Source organism: Puma concolor, chromosome B2 (assembly GCF_028749965.1).
Source record: "Puma concolor isolate L17-30 chromosome B2, mPumCon1.1.hap2, whole genome shotgun sequence".
NCBI lineage: Eukaryota > Metazoa > Chordata > Mammalia > Carnivora > Felidae > Puma > Puma concolor.
This window is the reverse complement of record NC_141671.1, coordinates 136,409,689-136,433,961: the sequence shown is the minus strand read 5'-3', so window position 1 is coordinate 136,433,961 and position 24,273 is coordinate 136,409,689. Positions and strand designations below refer to the sequence as shown.

General features: G+C 43.6%; 1 protein-coding gene across 4 annotated transcripts in view; it reads right to left on the bottom strand.

The window, feature by feature from the left end:
* The window catches only part of UST (uronyl 2-sulfotransferase), a 319,150-nt gene that overhangs the window by 4,061 nt on the left and 290,816 nt on the right, over positions 1-24,273 (bottom strand). For 3 of the 4 annotated variants that reach the window (XM_086708095.1, XM_086708097.1, XM_086708098.1), the window contains exon 8: positions 10,404-10,683. In XM_086708095.1, the coding sequence (XP_086564221.1) occupies positions 10,404-10,683 (280 nt within the window). Of the gene's footprint in view, positions 1-7,615; positions 8,861-10,403; positions 10,684-24,273 lie in introns of those variants that run through there. The other variant, XM_086708096.1, reaches the window with a different exon arrangement.

The following is a 24,273-nucleotide window of genomic DNA, read 5'->3' as shown; positions in this document are numbered from 1 at the left end:
GCAGGTGTCTAATCCATCATCTTTGCTAGAAAAATTAATCAGGCCATCTTACTGATGGTGAACCAGTGCTCCGGTGTCTGTATGTGCTTACCTGGAAGTCAAAGAATAATTAGTGTAAAAGAAAAGAAACCGCAGGCTTGAAGGAGAAGACTTGTTTTAAGAAAAAATATCAAAACCAGAAGCTCTGTGTATTCTGGGTAGTCAACTACAACTGGCCTTCCCAACCTTTTTCTCATATAATGGCACATCTAAAATATGACTAGATTTGTATGACAGTATGCTGATGTCAACTGGGGGGGGGGAATTTGGGACCCAGTCCCAGCTGCCTGTGGCCACACAGAGGGATGAGGGGATCGATGTAATGCCCGTTAGGAACCCTGCCTCCGAGGACAGTGAAATCCAGGAAGGGATGACCAGGCTCGCTGGACTCAACACATCCACACATCTCAAATGGAGCCCCTCTGCCCGCTAGGGCAGCCCTCTCACTCCATCGCTCTCTCACTCCATCATTTATAGCACTTGTATCTGTATCCAGCTGGAAATACCTGAGTTAATGCTATATTTTCCCTTGGTTCCTTTGGGTCCATTCAACTCAAATATTCACAGAGGACCTTGGTAGCGGGCACTATTTTCCATTGGTTGAAATCATTCCTGGGGCCATCTTTAAGTTCTGTCTCCTGTCCTTCTTCTCCAGTCTCTTCCCCAGCCCCCGTCCACACCCCGGGCACACATGGTGATGACTAACGAGGGTTTTGCCCAGCATTCCTTCACCCATTATACAGTCAGAGGCAGAATTCCATCCAGATGTTCCCCATCTTCTGTGTGCCACCCACTGGCCAAAGCCAGCTAAGAGGCAGCAGGCAGGGAGCCCGGGTGACACAATTCACAGGCAGGGCTCAGTGTCTCAGGAGACGGAGCCTGCGAAGAAGGGTAGTGAAAGGAGGCGAGCTCTGGGAGGGCAAAGGGAGAATAGTCTGCTCACCTGCCAATGGATTTAGAAAAAGAAAAACGATTTCCTCGTGTTTCTTTTCTCTTCTGAAAGGACTAAGGGTTCCTCACCGTTCTCAGCATAAAATAAAAATTTCTTCCCAAATCCTTGGCAGTCAGGCTCAGTTTTATCCCGCCTTCTCGGATATGCATCCCGGCCTTGTCACTTACTGGGCTACCACAGGCGCGTTATTTAACCTCCGTGGGGGTCTTTATTTCCTATTATACAAACAGGGTGCAATACTGTTCTTGTAGACCTACTGAAAGGTCAGCTTTCCTTTGTGCTTTAGATCGGCCCTGTATTTTTTATACACATTCCACTGTCCCCAGAGGGGGACAAATTCCACATGAAACCTCCTCCTCGTTCAAGTCTTCACCCACCTCTCACCTCCGTATTCAGCTCCTGCGCGTGGCAATAAGTTTTTGTACGTTAAGCATATCTGAACTGAAGTTTATCTGAATCTTTGCCTAGTTTGCATTGCCTTGCTGATGGAGCGATATGGGATTCTTCTTCCTACATCCTCGTTTTGCTTCATTGTACCCACCTCGTCCTCACCGCTACAGCTGCGGTGGTGGTGTTTATTGCTTGAGGGTTATGATGACCGCGTGACGCAACTCTTGATTACCGAATGGGAACTTCAATCGTGTTGTAATTATACAACGCACTCAGCAAGGGTGATCTGATGAAGACCAATTTAAAAAATACTATCGTAATTTCAAAACAAGGGCAACAACATGAAAGCATGGCACACGGCTTGGGAAAGATAATACCCTATGAATCGACGGACAGTGTGAACACTGTGTGATTTTTTTTAAAATTTTTTAATGTTTATTTTTGAGAGAGAGAGAGAGAGAGAGAGAGAGAGAGAGAGAGAACGACTGGGGCTGGGGAACAGAGAGGGAGACACGGAATCCAAAGCAGGCTCCAGGCTCTGAGCTGTCAGCACAGAGCCTGATGCGGGATTCGAACTCACACATGGCGAGATCGTGACCTGAGCCGAAGTTTGCCCCTTAACCGACTGAGCCGCCCAGGTGCCCCAATGTGCACGTTGTGTTTTAAATACACTAACCGTGACTTCCTTCTGGGCCACACTCCTCTAAAGCATGGGAAGAAAATAAGCAGGTGTGGGAGAGAAATCAGGCTTGGAAAGACGTTGGGACTTCCTGAGTAAATTGTTATGGCTCCGGCTCCCCCTAGTGTACTGAACAACACAGGTACCCCAGTGTGCAAAAGCCGAGCTCAAGCTCAGGAGCCAGTATTCTTCTCTCCAGCCGCCAGCCTTACCTGAACAACTGGAGATCTCCATTTTGCCACCGTTTCCTCCCTACTGCACAACCAACCACAGATCGGAGACGAAATGGGGCAGATGTTCTGTATCCAAACTGATTTGAGCACTGATCTTCGTGGAAGGGCTGAATTGATTCGAGGCATCCAAGAAATATTTAAAAGTATGTAAAAATTGCTTTAAAAAGAGTTGCCACTTTCTCATGAAGTAGGGGATGTAATTAAGGAACATCAGCAAAAATTAAAGACGGTTCCTTGTTAATTATTTTACTACACATTTTATCGGCCCCTGCCTTCTGTTTATCAAACCGTTAGGCATCTGTAAATATATTTTCCTCAAGCAGGACACAGAGACCACGGGGAAGACCAAAGATCGAACCATAGTGGAAGGAAAGTAACTCTTCCAATGGGGAAAAAAATGACATATTAAAGCAATGTTTCTTAAAATGTAATCTCCCAAGAACACTAGTTCCACAGTTATTAATGGGTCTTACTTAAAAAAAAATTTTTTTTAGGGGCGCCTGGGTGGCTCAGTCGGTTAAGCGGCCGACTTCGGCTCAGGTCATGATCTCGCGGTCCATGAGTTCGAGCCCCACGTCGGGCTCTGTGCTGACAGCTCAGAGCCTGGAGCCTGTTTCACATTCTGTGTCTCCCTCTCTCTGACCCTCCCCTGTTCATGCTCTGTCTCTCTCTGTCTCAAAAATAAATAAACGTTAAACAAAATTTAAAAAAAAATTTTTTAATGTTTATTTATTTTTGAGAGACAGAGCACGATCGGGGGGAAGGGCAGAGAGAGAGGGAGACACAGAATCTGAAGCAGGCTCCAGGCTCTGAGCTGTCACCACAGAGCCCGACGTGGGGCTCGAACTCACGGACCGCGAGATCATGACCTGAGCCAAAGTTGGACGGTCAGCCGACTGAGCCACCCAGGCGCCCCTAACGGGTCTTAATTAGGCTTTCATGATAAGTCGTTTTGAGACATGTGGGGTTAAACAAAGAGAAACTGACTTTTTAAAATGTCAGTGTTCTTCTAAACCCTTAGTGTGCTCTTAAAACCCCACTGTGTGACACTTAGAGCTAACGCATTTCCCAAATTGTCTAACACCATGATTTTTTTTTTCATGCCTATCCCACACACCTGGTTTGTGAATTATCTTTTGGGAACGAATACGCCCTGGATGAGAATTTCATTAACTTTCAGTCGAAGATGGAGAATGAATAGGAAAGTAAGCCAGAGGAGGAAAGGAAATGGTATTTGATACAAGCAGCCAATAGAGTGGCTATAAAGAAGTTTGTGATCAGCGAAACGTTAGTGACGCAACAGATTCAGAGTCCGAGAGTGGCAGTCCTATAATGGGGTCAGAAGGACCGACCGTGGCGAATGCATCGCCAGCCCACGCAATCATTACCAGACTTCTCCCAAAACGTCATAGCACTGATGCCATCGTGAGAACGCGAAAGACTGCAGAAAGTACAGTGCCCCATCCTATGGGGTTTTCCACTTTTAATACAACTTTTCTTGTGCACTACCTGTACTAATTGATGTGGACGTTTTAGGCTCTTTATTACAAACAGGGATTACAGAGACACAGGGTGCTTTGAGGAAGTTAGAAGATGCCTGTATTTAGCGGAAGCGGTGAGTTTGAGAGGATTCCGATAAGTCACAGCTCGACAAACTCTTCTCAAAGGGAGTGTTAGAGAAAACTGGAAGTCCATACAGTAGTGGCTTGTCTTGGATGATGGCACATGATAAGAATACTGACTCATGTCCACTAGAATGTGTCTATTCCTATTGGCTCCATTCACACTTCAGAAATGCTGCTGGCCATGGACTCATTGGTACGTTGGGTGACAACACGTTCAGTCATGAGGGTTTCGGGGGCATCAACGGACCTACAATGATGTGTAATTGTAGGTTCTCTTGTTGAGGACGCAGCGTTTCGTGGAGAAAACAAACATTCATCAGCCCCCAATGGATTGTGGCTCTTAGTCTCTTAGCATATGGGGGTGGAGGGTGGGACAAAGTCCATTCCAGAAGCAACTCTTGGGCTTCAGTGGACCTCCTATTTTCCAGCTGGGTGGACTTCAGGCATGGAGAGGTCAAGTGATTTAGTCAAGCGCCTGATGAAGTCGAGCAGCTGGGACGTGATTTCAGGGACTTTGCTGGTCTACAGCTCTTGCCCGAGTCAGTCAACAGCCCTGTTTCCTGGTTCTAGGCGCTTCTCTAGCTGCACCACACAGTCAGCGTGCTGCGTCCTGCGTGGCCGACCTCCCGGCTGTCTCTGCTCACGACTGGAATAGGAGGCGTGTTACAGGTCAAGTCTGAATGTTCTGGCAGCACAGCGTAAGGCAGATTGCTCCATGCCTGCTCAAAGCATACAGTGTCTGGCGAAAGCCAGATTGAAGATAGCTAAACTCACACGCCAAGATTCCAAAGGAAAAACTTAGCTCACATTTTTCCTCTGCACGGTGATTTTTCTTTCCCCTCCTTTTTTTTCTCTTCCTTTTTTTTTTTTTTTTTTTTTTTTTTAAAGGGAATCCCCATGTTTACACGTTGAAATCCAAAGTGCACCAGTGGTCAGTTCACAATTCTGTGACCCATGAACATCTGTGGGCCAGGGTGTTCCTTGGGAATCGGCGGTGCCGGGCGCCGTGAGCCAAGCCTGCCCTACGCAGAAAGGAATTCTCCAGTGAGTGAAGCAGTCGGCGAGGGAAGAGGCCTGGGAGCGTTCAGGGCCTGGTTACTCTCTAGCTCGGGTTTTCCGGAGGCATGTCTGCACTCGACTTCCAACTAGTTTTATGAGCTGTATTTGACTTTAGTTTTTGAGGCAGGTCCTTCTGAAGCTCCTTAGAGGAAGCAGAACATGAATCTTCATTTTACCTTTAGGAAAAATAGAAGTCTCTAATCTGCGGTGGGCAAAATGGAGCTCAAATCCAGAAATAAGAAGCCCTCTTTGTCCTTTGAGTAGAGAGAAAAATCTCAGAGGGAACAGGTTTATTTTGACATCTGTCCCGGAGGACTTAGTGCTTAGTTAGGGTCTCCCTCTGTGGAAGGGGGTCCCACAGGCCCCACAGCCGGGCGAGCTGCAGGGAGAGATGGCTTCAGTGTGGGGGGTGGCACTGGGGGTGGTTTAATGTGCCTTCTCGTTTCCATTCCGGATTTAGGTCGGTAGAGGGTCTTTGGCGGTATCGTCGTTTTGATTTGTTCAGTATTCGCAAATTCATCGAACCCTCAACGGCAAAACTTAGCATGTGGTGTATTTGAATCTTGTATATTTCTGGAGGTTTTTTCTTTTTTTTTTTTTGCCTTGTTCTAAATTTTTTTTAATGTTGATTTATTTTCTAAGAGAGAGAGAGAATGAGCTGGGGAGGGGCAGAGAGAGAGGGAGACACAGAATCCGAAGCAGGATCCAGACTCCGAGCCGTCAGCACAGAGCCCGATGTGGGGCTTGAACCCACGAACTGCGAGATTGTGACCTGAGCCGAAGTCGGACACTTAACCGACTGAGCCACCCAGGAACCCGTTTCTGGACTTTCAATTCCTTACGTATAAAAAAAGGACAAGGGCCAGATGGCCGCCCAGCCCCATGGCAGTTCGAGGGTTCTGTGAGTTTAGGCTTGCTTCTCTCCTAGTTGGAGACCAGTTCCTCTGCTCCAACTTCTCTGCTGTAGTCTGGGTGCTGTAAGAAGAACTGTGTCCCCCACAAAATTCATATGCTCAAGTCCTAACAACCAGTACCTCAGAATGTGGCTGTATTTGGAGACAGGGTCTCTACAGGGGTAATCAAGTTAACATGAGGCCATCAGCATGGGCCCTAATCCAATACGAGTGGTGTCCTTATTAAAGGAAGAATTTGGGGGCACCTGGGTGGCTCAGTGGGTTAAGTGTTCCACTTCAGCTCCAGTCACAATCTCGCGGTTCATGAGTTTGAGCCCCGCGTCGGGCTCTGTGCTGACAGCTCAGAGCCTGGAGCCTGCTTCGGTTTCTGTGTCTCCCTCTCTCTCTGTCCCTCCCCCACTCATGCTCTGTTTCTCTCTCTCTCGAAAATAAACAAAGATTTTAAAAAATTAAAAAAAAAAGAATTTGGACATAAATGAGTGTGCACAGAGGTGAGACCATGTGAAGACAGAGGGAGAAGATGCCCAGGTACAAGAAAGACACGGGCCTCAGAAGAAACCGATGCTGCTGACATTGTGACCTCAAACCTCTAGCCTCCAGAAGTGTAAGAAAATAAATTTCCGTTGTTTAGGCCAGTCCATCTATGGCGCAAACACTCTGAGCTCTATATCACAGTGAGTTTTCTGAGCTGTGAAAGATGTTCTATGGTTTTTTTTTTTTTTAACAGACTCTTAATATTGGTTTTAGCCTAAAGCAGTCTTGTCTTTCCTAGGATATTTAAAATACTTAAAAAAAAATGTTTTCTTCATCACCAGACATGAAGGAAATTTAGTAAAATAAACCCTCTTTACTTTTACTTGAAGGGAATTTCATAATTTCGACCCATAGAACAATTGTCCTGAATGCTTATGGATCATCAGTCCACCTTCTGAGAAATACTACCATTATCTACACGTTTCATTTAAAGCCAAATAGTTTGCTGGATGAACTTGTAGGTGAGAGCACATTTCTGAAGAACTTCGGACCAAACACGCAACTCCAGATGGGGTGTAGTCCGGGTTTTGTTCAATACTTCTGTCTTTAAAGGTCACTCGGAGTCAAACATCATGTGACCAAGTTACAGAACAAATTAAATGATAAAAAAAAAAAAAGGTAACCATTGGTCACTTGTTGTTTAAAACTCAGGCTCTTGCTTAAAGTAAAGCATGTTATCGCCAAAATAGATTTTTCTTTCCCTTAGTACCAAAACTCTGGTTCTTTCCTTTTACAAAATAGCCACAGGAGTTGGCATGGGGTGCCCAATTGCTAGAAAGCAGGGGACTCCCTGGCTCTCTGCAAGTCCCTTTTGAGGTGGCTGTGAAATTTCTCAGGGAGTGTTTCTGGATCAAAACTGCTCGCTTGGGAGGGGAGAATCACCCAGCTTTTTGAGGCTCTGTGTGTCTGAGAAAGAGATCAGAGTACATGCTAAGAGGTGTGGTGGGAAGGGTTCTGACCAAACCCCGGACAGCAGACCAAGCAGGGCACGTGGAGGCAAGGTCAGGTGCTCAGTATCGTGTCCACACAACTAGAGGAATGAATGCCTCGCTCATTTTCTCAGCCAGCTTTTTGGTGTCACCCAATGATAACACGAATAGAGTTTATAGATTAAAAGAAAACCCATCTTTCTAAAAATCACAGCTTGAAGGAAGAAGTTTGGCCGATTAAAAAGGCAGAGGGCGCTGGGAAAAACTGCAGGCACTTTTATTTCCAGCTAGGAACAGAATGGGGAAAAAACTGCAACTTATTTATATTCATTTATTTATATGGATGATGAATAAGTTAAGGAACACTTCATCTCAAACACAGATTGCTTTTATTTTAGCTAAGCTAATGTTTCAGTTCCATATATATTTTTGAATTTCCATCAATGTCAAACACCATTTTTTTCTTCCTTCTTCTTCTTAAAAAAAAAAAAAAAAAAAAGGATTTACAAGCACTTTTACGGCACTCCAGAAGAGTAGGCTGAAGGTTCATAATAATAATTTTCCTTTTAAAAAACATCCATCAGACCAAAATAAAATCATTTTAATTAACGCCTTCCTGAGTAACTAAAACCTTGGAATGTGCTGAAAGGTTATAATAAATAAGGCAGTCAAAGATCAACCAGCTTAAAATGTATTTTTTTTTAAATTAAACTATGTAAAATGTACAATATATTTCATGAAGTACAAACTGCGTTGGGCTCAGGGCCAAAGAAATCCTGTCATGTGTGCCAATAAATTGATGAAGTGCCTTGACTTTTAGGACGTAGAGACTCTTTGTTGGGGCAAAACAGCATTAAGGCCCTGCAAGTGAATAGGTCAGCATCTCTTGTTGGCGTGGTCTAATGATCACTGCTGACAGTAAAGGCCTTTGAACACACAGCTGGAAGTGCTCGTGTGAACTTGCACTAGGACGATGCATTTTGCAAATGACCAATGGGTCCCGATGTTCTGACGAAAGCAGAGATCACTAAGCCAGTTCCATTTTATTTTCAGAGAGTGAGCCTGCACAGTGTGTAAACTAATTATCATTCTTTATATGCAGTTTCATAGAAATGACTCACAACGTACCAGGCGCTGTTCTTATCTTTTGTTTTTAATAGGACAGCTGTTCTCTGGGTTGCTTTTTAAGGTATGCCTAATGGTAGGGCCCTGGTCTCTCTACACAGGACAAAGGATATTTCCTCTTCTAAGAACATTTTTCTTAATCACGTCTCTGCCCCAGTTCTCTGAGGCAGAAAGGAGGCCCACCAGTGGCCAAATGCTGGACTTTGTGCCTCTGTGGTCCCAGCCTTCACTGGACTCCTGTGGGGTGGAGCCTTCTTAATACATCTCATGATAAAGTAGCTTTAGTGCACACTCGACAGGTTCCAAATGACTTGCTTTATATCTTGGCTACTGTCCAATTTTAGTGAACGAAGAAAAAACTCTAGAGAGAGTTGTTGGTTTCTGAAAAGTAGAAAATGTGTAGCTTGTGTAAAGTCAGTCTTATTTACTATTAAGTACTCCCAACTCACACTCTGCTAGTGCTCTTGAAGGGCTGGCTCTAGGGTAGAAAACACGAAGGAGACAAAATCTGTCACATGTATCCCGTCTGCCACCACCCCCCGCACCCCTGCTTCTCAGCTGGCTGTATGTTATCCACCCAGAAATATATGCGTATCCAGAGCGGGGGGGGGGGGGGCGCAGTTAAAGATGAAAACATTTCAGCATCCAAAGACCCACGGGGTCATGAGTCGGGGGCAGATGACAGGAGAGGAATGGGGAGAAGAGACATTTCAAGCAACGGAACTGCCCCACAGCTATGCACCACTCTGGGGGCAGACGCCTGCTCATAAAGCTGGTCAGGCAGTCTCTTACCAGAAGCTCTTGCTTCTTGTCTTAATGTCTTAATAGGGGTTCTCAGGAAAGGGCTGCTTCCGTAACAAAGGGGGTTGGAGTTTCACCGCTGCCTGAGTAGAACTCAGTACCCCTTTGGACCAAAACCAGGTACCCTTCAAGGGACCAGAAGGTGAAAGACGCCATTATGGTGGGACCCAGCTTGGCCAGGGGTTAGACTATGCATTGTCTGTGGGCAGGCTTAGAACTTCTGCCACAGGAGTCAAATGCCAGAGCTAAACCGGTTCCCGGGTCTCCAGTGAAAACGATGCTGGGGAGAGAGATGCCATGTGGGTACAAAGAACACAACCGAACCAATTTTCTGATGTCACATGGCCTCCAGAGATGCTCGTGCCTACTCTTTTCCTTACACGGCAAACAAATTCTTTTCCCTGCTACGCTACTTTTAGATCCGTCAGAATGGTGCTTGGAAACGGAGGGTCTCAATGGAGCTTGCCCTGCACCTTGACCTTGGAAAGTACTCAAGGCTCTGGACTGGTTGGGGGTGTGGCACAAGCTGACTTGCCATTTCAGAGAGAAGTACGCTGCTGTTGGCAAAAGTGTCCCCTGAGATGGACCAGAGGCAGAATTCTACCCATGAGGGTGGAAACCACTCATCCAGGGGCTTCCTCCCTTTTGAGGTCCTTATCAGTCTTACCTTCCCCTCTTAGACACTTCTAGAGTAGATTCCCTGGTGTCTGAAGTGGTTTTGTATTTCTACCGAATTATGGGTAAGTCTGGGTGTTTCCTACCACTGAGGTAATATCTTTACAAGTCATTTTACAAATGATAAATTATTGGGCTATGGGCTGTATTTCTCCCCCTCCTCTCATTATACTAGAGGGAAAAAAAGCTATGTTATGATGAACTGCCCTGTGATGGCGCCATCTAGTGTACCTGGGAAGGATCCGGGGAACCGGGAAGACCCAGAATACAGTTAAGAAAGACCCGCAAAACCGGGCATCTCCCAATGACCCCAACATGTGGGAATGTTTCGTTCTTTTTAATGCAACTGAGCATTAATTTAGTCCCTTAAGGATTTTTCTTCCCCCAACAAAAAACTTTCTGGAAAAGGGAGATAAAGCCAGTGGAGGCAACACAGTGCTGGCATCACCTCTTATAAATATCTTCTAGCCACTTCTCGTCATCTTGTTCCTCATCATCGATCGGCTCCTCGGTTTCCAGTGGAGTTGGAATAAAGAACTGGGGTCTCAGAGGGGGCCTGCTGACGTGGGACTTCAGTCCAAACTTGCGTTTCAGCAGGTGGAACTGCTCTTTGACGTAGTGGTAGAACTCATACTCGTATCTCATTCGCTGGTAGAGAATCTGCACGGCCTCGGGGGAGGGGACAGTCTTCTTCACGGTCACAGTCATATTTCCAAGTTTCCTATGCTCTGGAAGAGAACCAGAGTTGCATATGAGCAGTCACCTGTAATGCTTTCGCGCAAAAGGAGTAATGATGTACTCTGCATTATGTACATAATACCGGCAGCTCCTATGGAAGGAACCTCAGCGTGCAAAGAATGGAAGGGGAAAAGGGTGCCCAACAATATTTAGAAAGATTTCACCTTAACCTAGGTGTTAATATCAACATTAGTTGACTAAACATAAACTACCTGACATTCTTTGCATGGGATGCCAACTATGTAATTTGACCACAATTCAACGAACTACAAATTATACATTCCTTTGAGCAGCAAAATTGACCCATTTTTCCTTTTTTATTTCCTGTTACACACACCAAGGGCTTTCCTTTCAGGAAGAAGCACAGGAAAAAGCTCTTGCCACTTGCCAATCATCTTGCTTTTTCTTTTAAAATATTGCTATGTATTATTGATAGTTTAACTAGATATAAAAGCTATTCGCAGTTCAGTATTTCAACAGGGCATTTGTTAAGAAAAATAAAGGGAGAATTGCCAGATTTCTTAAACACAATGTTAACTGTTATAAATTGTGAGGGCTTTTTAAAATATGGTAAATTATAACTAAAATCTGCTTAGTTTTATATTAATGACTAAAAACACAATGTGTTATATATTTACATGTAATGCTTAACAAAAAATGTTATATGCATCATAAAATTTTAAGCTTTTTTTGTTTTGTTTTATTTATTTTTGAGAGAGAGAGAGAATGTGTGAGCAGGGGAGGGGCAGAGAGAGAGAGAGAGGGACAGAGGATCCGAAGTGGGCTTTGCGCTGACAGCCGCGAGCCCAATGTGGGGCTCAAACTCACAAATCATGAGATCATGACCTGAGCCAAAGTCAGACATTCAACCAACTGAGCCCCACAGGTGCCCCCAAATTTTAACCCTTTTAAAGTGTACATTTCAGTGGCATTAATTACATTCATAATGTTGTGCAACCATTACCACTATTCCCCAAATTTTCTTATTGCTCCAAACAGAAACTCTGTACTCCCTTCCCCAGGTAACCTCCAATCTACTTTCTGTCAATGAATTTGCCTTTTTTAGGTATCTCATATAAACGGAGCCATATAATAACATGGTCCTTTTATGTCTGGCCTTTTTCACATAGAATCCTATTTTCAAGGTTCATCCATATTGTATACATGTCAGTATATGAATAAATGAATAGTACTCCATTGTATGGATATACCACAATCTGTTTCTCCATCTACTCATTGATGGACACTTGGGCTGTTTCTACTTTTTGACTACTGTGAAGAGGGCTGCTGTGAACGTTTGTGTACAAGTATTTGTTTGTGTCCCTGATTTCAGTTCTTTTGGGCATATACCAAGAGTGGGATTGAAGGCCTATGGTATTTCTCTGTTTAACTCTTTGAAGAACCACCAAGCTGTCTTCCTCTGTGACTGAACCACTTTGCACGCCTGCTGGCAACGTACAAAGGCTCCAATTTCCCCAGATCCTTTTCTATAATTGTTATTTTAATTAAAAACATTATAGTCATCTCAGTAAGTGTGAATTGGTATCTCGTGGTTTTGATTTTCATTTCACTAATGACTAATGACGCGGAGCATCTTTTTATGTGCTTGTTGGCTATTTGTAGATTTTCTTTGAAGAAATGTCTATTCAAGTCCTTTGCCTATTTTGAAATTGGATTGTTAAAATTTTTGTTGTTGAGTTGTAGCTCTTTATATGTTCCAGATATTCTGCATATATATCAGGTATATGATTTGCAAATATTTTCTCCCCCATCTTAGGCTCTCTTCACTCTGTTGATAGTTATCTTTGATGAATAAAGGGTTTTGATTTAATGAAGACCAATATATCTATTTTTTTCTTTTGTTACCTGTACTGTTATACTAAAAAAAGCACTGCCAAACCCAAGATCATGAAAATTTGCCAGGATATTTTCTTTTATCATCTTACGAACTAAAACTTTTGTCACCAAAGTTGAATAGGTATATTACTCACCGAACATAGCTCCAAATGGCTGGTGCTAAACTTGGATTCACCTGACAGGACAAGGGCCTGTCATTTTTTAGAGTATTTGAGATACTTTCTGAAGCCTCCAATAGCAATTCTAATGAAGAAATTCTTGGAACAATAATGGCCTAATTGAAATAAGGGTGTTGCTTTTCCAGTTGAGTCTTTTGAAAGGTGTAATGCACATTTGGACATATGAGTTCTAGAATTTTTGTTAAAGAATTTGGCATAGTCTCTTCTAAAATGGGTTTCTGATAGAACATTTTATAATGTCTCTCTTCTTTGCAGATATTGGCTATAGCTAATCTGAGGAGAGACATATTAATAGGCGTATCCCTTTGGGTTTTTAAAACACAGAGTTTAAAAAATTGGAATTAGGGGTGCCTGGGAGGCTCAGTCAGTTAAGCGTCCGTCTCTGGTTCAGGTCATGATCTCATGGTTTGTGGGTTCGAGTCCCGTATCGGGCTCTGTGCTGACGGCTCACAGCCTGGGTCCTGCTTTGGATTCTGTGTCTCCCTCTTTCTCTGCCCTACCCCCACTCGTGCTCTCTCTCTGTCTCTCAAAAATAAATAAATGTAAAAAAAGACTTTAAAAAAATTGGTACTAAAGACAGACAAGGCACCAAGAGTTTTCAGTTAACACTGAAAGGCACAAAAAACATAACTCCATCGTTTCCAGACTCCTACGATCCCTTCCTCTCAAAGCACTCTAAATTGTGTAGCATTTTGCTATTTCACCATAAAAAGTATTAGGATTCCTGTGATTTTAAAATAAACTCTTTAACTTATTTGGCCCAACCTGGTCTAAAAAGAATATATATATATATAATCTATATATAGAGAGAGAATATATAGAATATATAAAGAACTTTACAAAAATATATATGCTGCAATTAGTGAAACAATTAAGGAAACTGGGCAAAGGGAGTGTGAGGCTAGGAAGGTCAGCACTGGGGATAATGGCTTCCACTTCCCGATCTGGAAGGATCTCCCTAGAGTACTGCTCTTGCCTCTTGCCCCAGTCTCTCTCTCAGGAACCAGGGCCAGAGGGGTTTCTCTGATTGTGCATTTGGGGGAAGGAGTTGAGATGCCATTCCTTCTGGAGAGAGTATGTCTGTCTGCAGAGACTTCACACCTTCCTGCAGAGGAGGTGAGGGCTTCCAGCCGTGCCTGGGACTTGGTGGGCAAGTCTGTCTAAGCCAGGATGGAATATGACCAGCCCACTTCTCTGCACATCTAGGCTGCATTCATGTAATATACCCATTCAAGTGATTTGGTAAAGAAGCTGACATTTTCATCTCCACCTGTCTGTCTCCAGCGTCTATTTCTCAATGAGTTTAAAACCCAGGCAGGGAGACATGGCTGTTATTTACTAGTTCCCCAAATCGCAATATCGAGGGACATAGATAAATGTTATGAAGTACTAAGTACTTGTGCAGGAGGTGGGTTGAGAGTTTGGCCCTAAACTTTCCAACAACCAACAAAGAATTTAACACTGAACTGCTCTTCATTTAAAACAGTCTAGTCACATCCATTCCTGGTTATAAACCATAGAGAAATGCCTGGTATGAATTTTCATAAGAAAAAACTGCAATGAAACTAGTATCATTTTTAGTAACGTCCTTTGAACATACGCAGCCATGAGTTTCCTGGGTGACAGAGAAAAATGGCACACCCCAGGTACTCAACTTGGGCTTGATCAGGGAATATGCTCCAGGGTAGAGGTTCTTAGCCCGCCTGAAAACCTGATTAAAGCTCACGCTCAGGAAGACAGGGAGGGTATATGGGCTTCCGGAATTTTCCTAAAAATAACACACGGCCAGTATAACCACTGACCACAAAGCCATCCAAGAAAAGTATCCATTGATTTTTTTTTTATTCTAGAACAAGGAAATTTCCTAGACTAGTCTTCAAGATGAGTTGGATGCAAAATGTTGACTTGCTATTAAGGGTGATTAACATCAGGCCAGTAAAATTTTGAAGCTTTTAACAAAACGATAGTATGTGAAGGAGCTACACATTCCCTTCTTTGGTTAGGATTAGGTAACTGGGCCAACTGTTGTAAAGCTACTCCTGGCTCATCCCAACCGACTCTCTTCCCTGTATGCTTTCCTCTATTGCCGAGGATGGGCGAGTGGGTGGGTGGTCAGAGTAGGCAGCCGTCTGTCGGAACTGACACAGTGTCACTTAAGCACAAGTGAAAAGAACCAGGGTCTATCCGCGTCATTAATGAATTGGTTTGGCAAGAGATGATGACAGTCGCAGCTAAGCCTGATCCCTTCCGGTGCATTGTTATAAGAAGAGCTACACTGAATGAGCACCATGGTCATCCACTCTCCTTCTGATCGCTCCCTCTCAGTTCCCCGGACCCAGACCTCTTACCTCGCCCGTCCTTGAAATGCCAGTGCTCCCGGGTGCTGGTCCAGCCTTTCCCCCTCCTCCTTCCTTACTCTCTGGTGGTGTCATCCAACCCTCTACCCTTAGTTTTCATAACACTGTGGACGCAAACCCAAATGTTTATGTGAAATGATCGCAGCTTTCCTTTTCCCCTTTTGTTTTCCACAAAGCTGCCAAATTCAAAAGGAAGGTTAATGACACTGCCAGAGGATGGTGTCCTGGTCAGAAATTAAGAGCCCTGCTTTGTGAGAGAAGAAACAGGTTCAGATTCAACCAACATTGACATGAGTACCTATTAGAGGTTTGGATTATGCCCATATGCATGTTGTTTTTAAAAATATTTTCAACCACCCTATGAGGCGCTCTGACCCCCCATTTTGCAGATGGGGAGATGAAAGCTCTGGGAGATTAAATGACTTACCCAGGGTCTCACTGCTAGTGAGTAAGTGACTGAGCTGGAACCTGAGCCCGGACCTCCTATTTGTGTTGAGGTTTCCACTAAGTACCGGGCCATAACCAGTGAAGCTTTCATGAGCCTGTAGAAAATTATCACCTTCACATGGAAAGACTAGAGGGAAGTTTGCCCTGTATAGTTAGTCGAGAATTTCTAAAATCACATTTCAAAGACATATGGTTATGTGTCTTGCTGTCCAATAATCAGTACTATGGAAAAGTCATTTCATTGCTAAGTGTTCCACATTTTTGTAAAATGCCAGACTTTCCCTCCAAACCAAACAAAGCTACGTGAACTGTGGAATCAGTCTCTCTCCAGATTGCCCTAACAGCAGTTCTAGAGGAAGTTGTTAGGAATTTTTGGAGACTCTTCTTATTTCAGCCACCAAACAATCATGCTGTAAGAATCTACACTTATTATTAGCATCCTCTGGGAAGTGAAGTTGCCCTCGTCAGGAGGGCACATACTGTAGAACGTAACCACAGGAAGTGAAGACCTACCCTACGAGTGGCCTTTGAAACTAGCGAGAACTGAGAGATGACTTCAAGGGGCTCATGTCTCTGGTCCCCACTGGTGAACAGTTCAGAAGGAGGAGACAAATTCAGGGCTCCTTCCATTAGGGCAGGCCCAGCAAGAAGGCCGCCTGGGATCTGACTGGCAGGCTGTGTGATTTGGCCCACGAGCTATTTTTTTTTTTTAGAAATTGACTTCGTTGTTGTTAAGACTTGGTGTATTTCACATGGAAATCTGGATTTCTGGCTTCTCTCAAAGTGAGGCAAGATTCTTCTGGAGCTGAGTGTGGCTGAGTGTGGCTGTGCACCCCTCCTCCCCCTCCCCCCCCCCAACCCGCCGAGAGAGGTCAGTGCTCGCCATTTTGTTCCAGACCCCAAATGCCAGTTGATTCTTTTATGTTACTTCCTTGGCTGCTATAAAAAAAAAAAAATGGAGTTTTATGCTTCTGCTTTAAAGGTTTTAAAATTCTGGGTTTCATGAACCCAGGAAGCAAGTGCGCTATGTCAAAATGAAGGCTTCAATTAGGCCTCATTCATGTGTCCGATGTTGTCTTCCTTTTTTTTTCTGCCAATATTGACTGAATAACTTTTCTGCACCAGGCATGGGAGATATAAGCAACGAATGGGACTTTACCATCATCATCAGCTGCATCACTATGCATTTTTGAGAGAGCTTTCTCAGTGCAAAGAACTTGAGAATTTGAACATGCACTTGATCCTTACAAAAACCCCAGTGAGGCCGGCTCTCCTATTATCACCATTTTACAGATGTGACCTTGGAATTTAGTCACTTGTTCAAGTTCACATGGCTGTAAGTGGAGAAGCCAGAAGTTGGATCTGGACAGTCTGGCAACTGAGCCCAGGCTCTTGACCTCTCACATTGTTTATGGCCAAATGGAGCTTGTGGTCATGGGGGAAAATCTCTTCTCATGGGCTTGCTCATGATGGATGCTAATAGGGCATTTCATTCTGATTTGTTGCATCGTGTCAACATTTTCTTTCCTTGGTCAGAAATCCCTCATGGAGAGATCAAGCTTAATGTGCTTGTCTCAGATACCCTGCATGGAGCTGGGTCTCTCATAACGACTGTTTGACTATTTGATCATGAAGATCTGCTGTGTGTGCAGGTCCGAGAGTAAGGGGTGTGTGTGTGTGTGTGTGTGTGTGTGTGTGTGTTTCAACCAAAAGATGGAAAACTTTTAGTTGGCCTCTGAGGCACTATGAAACTTCTGAAAACATTTCCCCTGGATGTTTCCCCCCCAACATCCCCACCATCTCATCTAGCTGTTCTAATGGAGCTTGTTATGCTGAGAGTGCCCTGGAGAAGGGTGGCCCCCCATGTATCTTTATATTTCCACAGCTCAGCACCTAGGGGAACACAGCACCCTCCACACATGTTGTTGAAGGAATGAAAGAAACCAACAGAAGGAGGAGGGTGTTGTCAGACCGAAAAAGGCTTGGCTGTGCCTTTCAGGTGCAGATAGAGCCAAGCGGGAACAAAGGCCATATCCGGATGTTCTTAATCAAAAACTCCCAAGAGGCCCATGAATGCTGGGTCCTCAGCAGGAAACAGCTTACCCTTACATCTGGGAATTTTCATCTCCCACTGGGGTCTATAATTTCCAGTGTTTAGCTTTGTGGTTCAGTTGCTTTTTTGGAATGATAGTGCTGACCAAGTCAGGGTTTGCTGTTCCTGTTCTTTAATTAATCGATACGTTTTGGCAAAGAGAAGCTGTGGTTTCGGGATGTTTTTGAATTTTTTTTTTCATTTTTCTTATTTACTTTTAGGGAGTGGCAAAGGCTCCCCTTAAGTATTTTCATAACTGCAGAAGACTTCCTCAAAGTAGGCATTGGTTTTGAGCGGTAAAATGATCGCAAGGGAAAACAAACAAAAATCGACCTCTGACCTTTTCATTTCAATAGCAAAATAAAGATTGTTTTTCCTTACAGACATGTCCAAAGTCACCACAGAGTCAGGACTCTGTGGGGACAGACTTTTTTAGGCTCCCAGACTCTACTCTCTCTGAGGGGTGGTGGTAAAGACCCTCTTGCTGGGGCCCTGAATGGGGGTCCTTTTTATATTGCTGGCCCCCAATAACATAAACATCTATAGTTGGTCATCCAATGCCAGTAGAGAAAAAAAAAAACCCCAAGACTATAGGGCCAGAAGGGAGATTGCTGAGTTGAGTCAGCTTTCTGCATTATTAAAGCTTTATAGATAGTGGTGCAAGCAACTCAGACCTTCCCCTACCCCACTCTCCCCACAGGTCATCAGAATGGCATGCCCTTCTTTGCACAGAGTTCCATGGATTCATGCATTTTCACACAGCCTTTCATTGCCTCACGCATTCCTCAGAGCAATCCATTTTACCTATAATCCCCAGGGCTTCAGAGTTCACAAGACTTGCTCAAGGTTGTATGACCGGTAAGTGACTGTCCTGAGACTAGAAAGCAGGCTTTCTGATTCCCAGCCCAGCACCTTTTTGCTACATCACCGGCTGTTAATTTCCAAATTGAGTGGAAATCTATAACCACCCACTTCTCCTTGCCCTGTGTGTACTCTGGCATTAAGGGGACGGGTTGAAAAGAAGGGCTTGAGTGTTTTAAGTCAAGGGGAATGCTTTGGTAAGTCTGGGAGGATCTGGTGAAAAACTCGCAAGCCAGCAGAAATGTTTGCAGACCGAAAGAGACTGTATCTTTTTCATTTTTAGCTCCCCAGCACCCAGCTCCACACCTGGCTCATAATGACCATCCATAAAGATTTGTTGATTTGAAAGCTGTACGTTAAATCCATCTGTAAGACCGGATTAACCCAAAGGGCAACTTTTGGTGTTGACTGTACATTTGTTGTTTCACTACATTCGTTCCTTAGAAGAGGGTCCTTCCAGATCAAACTTTCCATTTCTAGAAATCAGATTTCTTTAGGATGGGCTCATATAGGTATTTAGGATTGCAGGTTGCTCTGGGGAGGCAGTGGTATTTGCTTTTCTTAGCCACTCTCTTGGAGAACACTATGCTATGGTGACAGATTGCTTACACACACTTGGCAAAGCTTAAGAAATACTGTGATAAGGGACATCTGCCACAAACGTAAATACCCACGTGGGAACACATAATACATGCTAAAACCTTGTAGCTAATGCATTTATGTCACGTGTATTATATACTATGGCCATGCAGTAAAGAAACCCCAACACTGTTGGAGCAGCAAACGTCTATGTGACCTACTTTTGCTATATCAATGCAGTTCAATGACTGAATTCGCCATCGTTTTTGATGCTTTTTAATGCTGTTTCTCCATTTGCAAAAGCAAGTATTTCATTTAGTAGTAAAACATTCCATCAGATCACATGCACTTGACCCAACTTGCAAGGGCTTTGCTGTGGATATAGTTTGAACTGTGGCTCTTTGACCACTCTTGAATGCTCCCTGGTGGAAAAACTTAGGGCAGGACACAGGGAGTATCCCCTGAAAGCTGGTGTCTCAGGGAAAGGACTGCAAAGGAAAAGTTCTTTGGTGCCCTTGGAAACACACCTCCACTCAGCACCAAGTGCATCCATCCACAGAGAACGCATATGCCAACGAAGGCGTTATGGTTCAGTTTCCCAACTCGCTGCTCCTCCCCCTCCCCACAAGGAACTCCTGAGCAAATACTGGGAGTTTAACTTCTGAACGTGATGATAAATATCATTCCCCAGTAGCCCATCTGTATGCAAGATTGAGCAGTGACAGGCACAACGCCCCCCAACATGGCCTCAAGCTGAAGCCATGAATAGATTTTGCTTGACTGCCTGAGATCTAGACATTTTTGCAAAAGCAGTGGCTCTTTCTACCTCTGCTGCATTGACATTATGTTTGGACTGGTTCATAATCTTCAGAACTCTCAAAAATCCCTCTAATGTAAATAAAAAGGAAATCACAGAGCTGCCCCATGAAGTCCCCCTTCCCACCTCTCTTCATCTGTCACACAGGCATAATGGAAAAACGATGTAGCCCTGGCTCTGGGCCAAAATAAACAATCTGGAAATACTGTGTAAACCCAGCTGCTGCACCGGAGGACAGAGGCCTCACTTTATGACCTCCAAGATGGTTAACCATATGCAAAATAACAAAACCTCACCACGGGCTTGCAGTCTGTTCTGATGCTGAGCTGGTTTGGGCATTCCTTCCCTTGATCCAAGCAAATGCACACTCCACACTGACCAAAGCCCCCTTGCCCCATCAATCTGGTCCTGTTTGAACTTGGTCCAGGCGAGATTATGTGCAAGAAATGAATACAAGTTGAGTAACAACCAGAAGTGGGACCAGATTTTATCACCGAATGAAAAGAAGCGTCATCAAAAGATAGGCATCAATTCTTTGGCTTCAGGGGAGTTGAGTGGTAATCAACCAGGAGGTCCTGCTGTTCTAAGCAGCCCTCTGTCTAAAAAACTGTGGTGTACTAACCTCAGGTTAGATTACATTTAGAAATGTCTAGCACACATGGGATGAGGCATGCGTTCTCAGGGGACAGGTATGATGACAGTCACCGGTCAGGTGCAGTGAGCTGGGGCATTTAGTGCTGTCCTCAGACAGCATGGTGGGTCCACATCCCAGGGCCACTCCTGCCGAGCCCCGCATCGAACCAGCTGCCCCCCAAAACCGTGTGAACATGATGTTTGTCACAGATAGAGTAACCTCATTTCCTGAATTATATAGGGAGGCCACACAGTTCAAACACATGTGGTTCCCTGGCAGCTGCCTTCACCGGAAATGAATGTATGTCACTGTGGCGTGCAGCGATGTGCTGGGCTGACAGAGCCGGCATTTGATTTGCCATTTGGATGATCGATGGCATGTTAAAACCAGCTTCTTGGAGGTATGGCAATTAGGGGAGAAAAGAACAAAAAGCACTTCATGCCTGACTCGGTGCTTGGGGTTGGTAAAGTAAACAGAGAGATTTTTTTTCTTTCTCTTTTTTACCATCTCCTTTTTAGATCTGGAAATATAATTAATTGAAAAATAAATTGAGATCCCTTTGAATTTCAAGAGAACCTTTTCTCTGTGCAGCCAAGGGAAAGTTACATGATTGGCTTTTTCTTTTTTTTTTTTAAGGCCAGAAAGTGCTAGACCCCTTTGATGAAAGAGAATGAAGCCTTTTTAATGCTTCCAATTTACTTTGAATTTTGGAAGCAGGAGCACAACAAAGGGAACCAGGAAGAAAAGTAATTGGCCTGTGTGGGATGGGTCACAAGGGCCCACAAAAGCCAAGGCACTGGCCCCCTTTGGAAAGAAAAATGGGGACGAGCCCTGCAAGGAGACGTGTTTTTACAGAAACATTGCATAGTCGGGTTCCAACCCCGTCAAATCTTGAGGTGGGGTGGCCCATCAGGGGGGTTTCCACGTTATTTGCCTTTGTGTTCCAACTCCTCACTACTTATCCTCCAAATCTGCTGAAGTTGCCGGGGGTGGTAATTAGTTATTCTCTTACCCGGCCTTCTTTGGCTCATTTGAATCTGCATGAAGCACCTACTAAGCACCAAGCATGATTCCAGGGAACAAGAGAGCTGCTAAACGTTGGAAACACAGGTTCCCTCTTCCAGGAGGAAGAGTAAACAATAAAGAGAATAACAAACGTACTCTCTTCCAGTCACTTCTCAAGCAGTCTCAAAATCCCATCCTTAGAGGAGGGAAGAAAAGGTGGGTCGGACCCAAAAGGGATGGGTGTTGAGGGCTACCTTTGCGTCCTTCTGTGGGGCCAAGTGAACACTTGGCTGGACAAACGTAATGTGTCATGAATCAACTGGCCAGGCCGACACCTGCAGAGATGGGGCCCTTGGAACCTGCATTTCTTGTTAGTACCCCAGCTGATTTGGTTGCGGGAGCTGTCCAACCACACACAGGTCCTCAAGCTTAGAAGTAAACATGTCAGAACTGGAAGAGGTATCAGAATTCATCCATTCCTGTTCAGACACGCACGTACTGCCGCTTAATCAGCCTGGGGGCGGCCTCAGTGCCCACTGGGGTCTGCTGGCTCCAGTTCCCCACTCTCCCTGGTTCACTGGGCAGAGGACAATTCGTTCCCGTTACCTTCCTCCCCAGCTTTGGCATCACGACCCAAATCATCAAAAAGCTGCTCTATTTTTTTTGAAAGTGTATACCACCCTAGTTATACACGCATGCATTGCCCAGCATGGCATTTGGTCATTAAAAAAATGGCTTGGGCATGGGAATGGCAATAACAGAGGCCTTATTTTCACAGCAACAACTGAACCACAATACTGGAAAATATCTACTTAAAAACACCTTATTGGAAGACTTACTATGGCATTATTAATAAAATGCATTTCTTTGTTGCAAATAACGTTTTCATCTGAAATTATTAAGAAACACATTTTTGTTACTTTTCATGTCTTTGTTACTTTACTTGGAATCACATTATGATGAGTGATGGTCAAGTGGACTTACTTGAACAAAGAAGATCAAGCAAAACAGTAACCCAGTAGTTCTGTCCAAATTTCTTTGGCATCTGACAATCTCCTGAGTTCTGCTTTTACTTTATATGCAAGATTCTTCTTTCTATCCCTCACGGTCTGTATGGTGTTAGCAGGTCTAGGCAGTTGTCTTGTACACACACACACACACACACACACATCCCTTCTTTGACAGGGAAAAGGCCCTCCTCTGGAATCACGCTGCATTGTCCAAATCTAGTCTCAATGATGTTGAAGCCAACTGTTAACACACATGGCCACTGTGGGCACTCCAGAGATGGTAAAACACCCACAGGACAGTTCTTGTCTCCTTTAAAAATTTCGCTCCATTATTTTTTCTCTCTGGTGTTTCATATAGATCAAGCTACCTATCTAGTTATATAGAGGGCTATCATAAAGTCCTTGGGGAATTTATAAGCTTTTAGCTTTAAATCTTAATTCTTAGGCAACTTATAATTTAAAAATTCATTTTGTCTGGTTATTATGTACCTAAATATATACATACCATATAGACACATATACTTACACGTATGTACATGCACACATATGCAAACAATAGAGGGTAATGTTTTTGGAAAAAGATTTAAAAAAAGATCAAATGACTTTAAATCAAGCCATATTTATTACTATAATAATACATTTCCTTTTAGTCTTTTTCTTATTTATGCACGTGAATTGTAAAATAGATCTCTGCTATACACATGATTAAGTTTCAGAGTTTCATATTATTTTAAAAATTAACTGATCATAAGCATTTACTTATAGTATTAATTATTCCAAGTCATATTTTGCAGTGTGTTTTTATGTGCTCCAATGGTAGCCTTATAGATCACATAAACAGTTTGCTACTGTTAGATAATTGAGTTGGTTTTTAGCCTCTATGACTCTCAATAATATGAGATAAACAACCTTGCTCATAAGTGATCATGTGCCTTTTTCCTTATCTAGCATAAATGGCAGCTTTAGATATAGAGGGTGAACTTTCTTTTCATGGCTTGATAAGGGTTTCAATTCTGACAGTTTTAAGACACCATTTACTTTCTTTTGTCAGGGATCCTGCAATTCATATAATGCAATTTTCCTAAATTTTAAGACATTTTCTTTAATGTTGCCTGACATTAATCTAACTATAACCTAACTTACTAAATCTTAACACACACAGGGCTTTTTGAAGATCCTGTAACTACTGTTTGTGAGAATACAAAGTACCATAGCACTTAATACAGGAACACAGTTGCTTGTAAAACATTTCATGCACAAGAAATTCTTGGTAAATTTTATCATATGATGTGTATGTATAATGACTATTTAATAGTTGCTTGTTCTTGGGATTCTATGAACTGGGAACTCAGCGCTATCACAAAACCTACATTTTTCCTTTTTATAGTTCATTCTAGATACATTTTATTTGCAAGAATATAGTCTATTTCTTTGTCGTTATTTTGACATTGTATTTATCACAATGATCAGCTCTGATGAGAAAACCAAAGGTGAGTTCCAATCACCAGCAACCTGGATGTTTTCTCTGGAATGTTAAACACGGTGAGATTTTGATAAACCCTTGAAGGGCTTTGAATGAAGTCGCTGTTCATGGAGGCCAAACATGTAGATAAGTGAGATATTTAACCTCTTGCCCAGGCATTAAGAAGTTAGGTTACTAAGAGGTGCTACTCAAAATAACCATTCCCAAGTCAGGAAAGTGTGAAATGAAGTTCCAAGGAGGCTGTCAATCGCACTGGGGA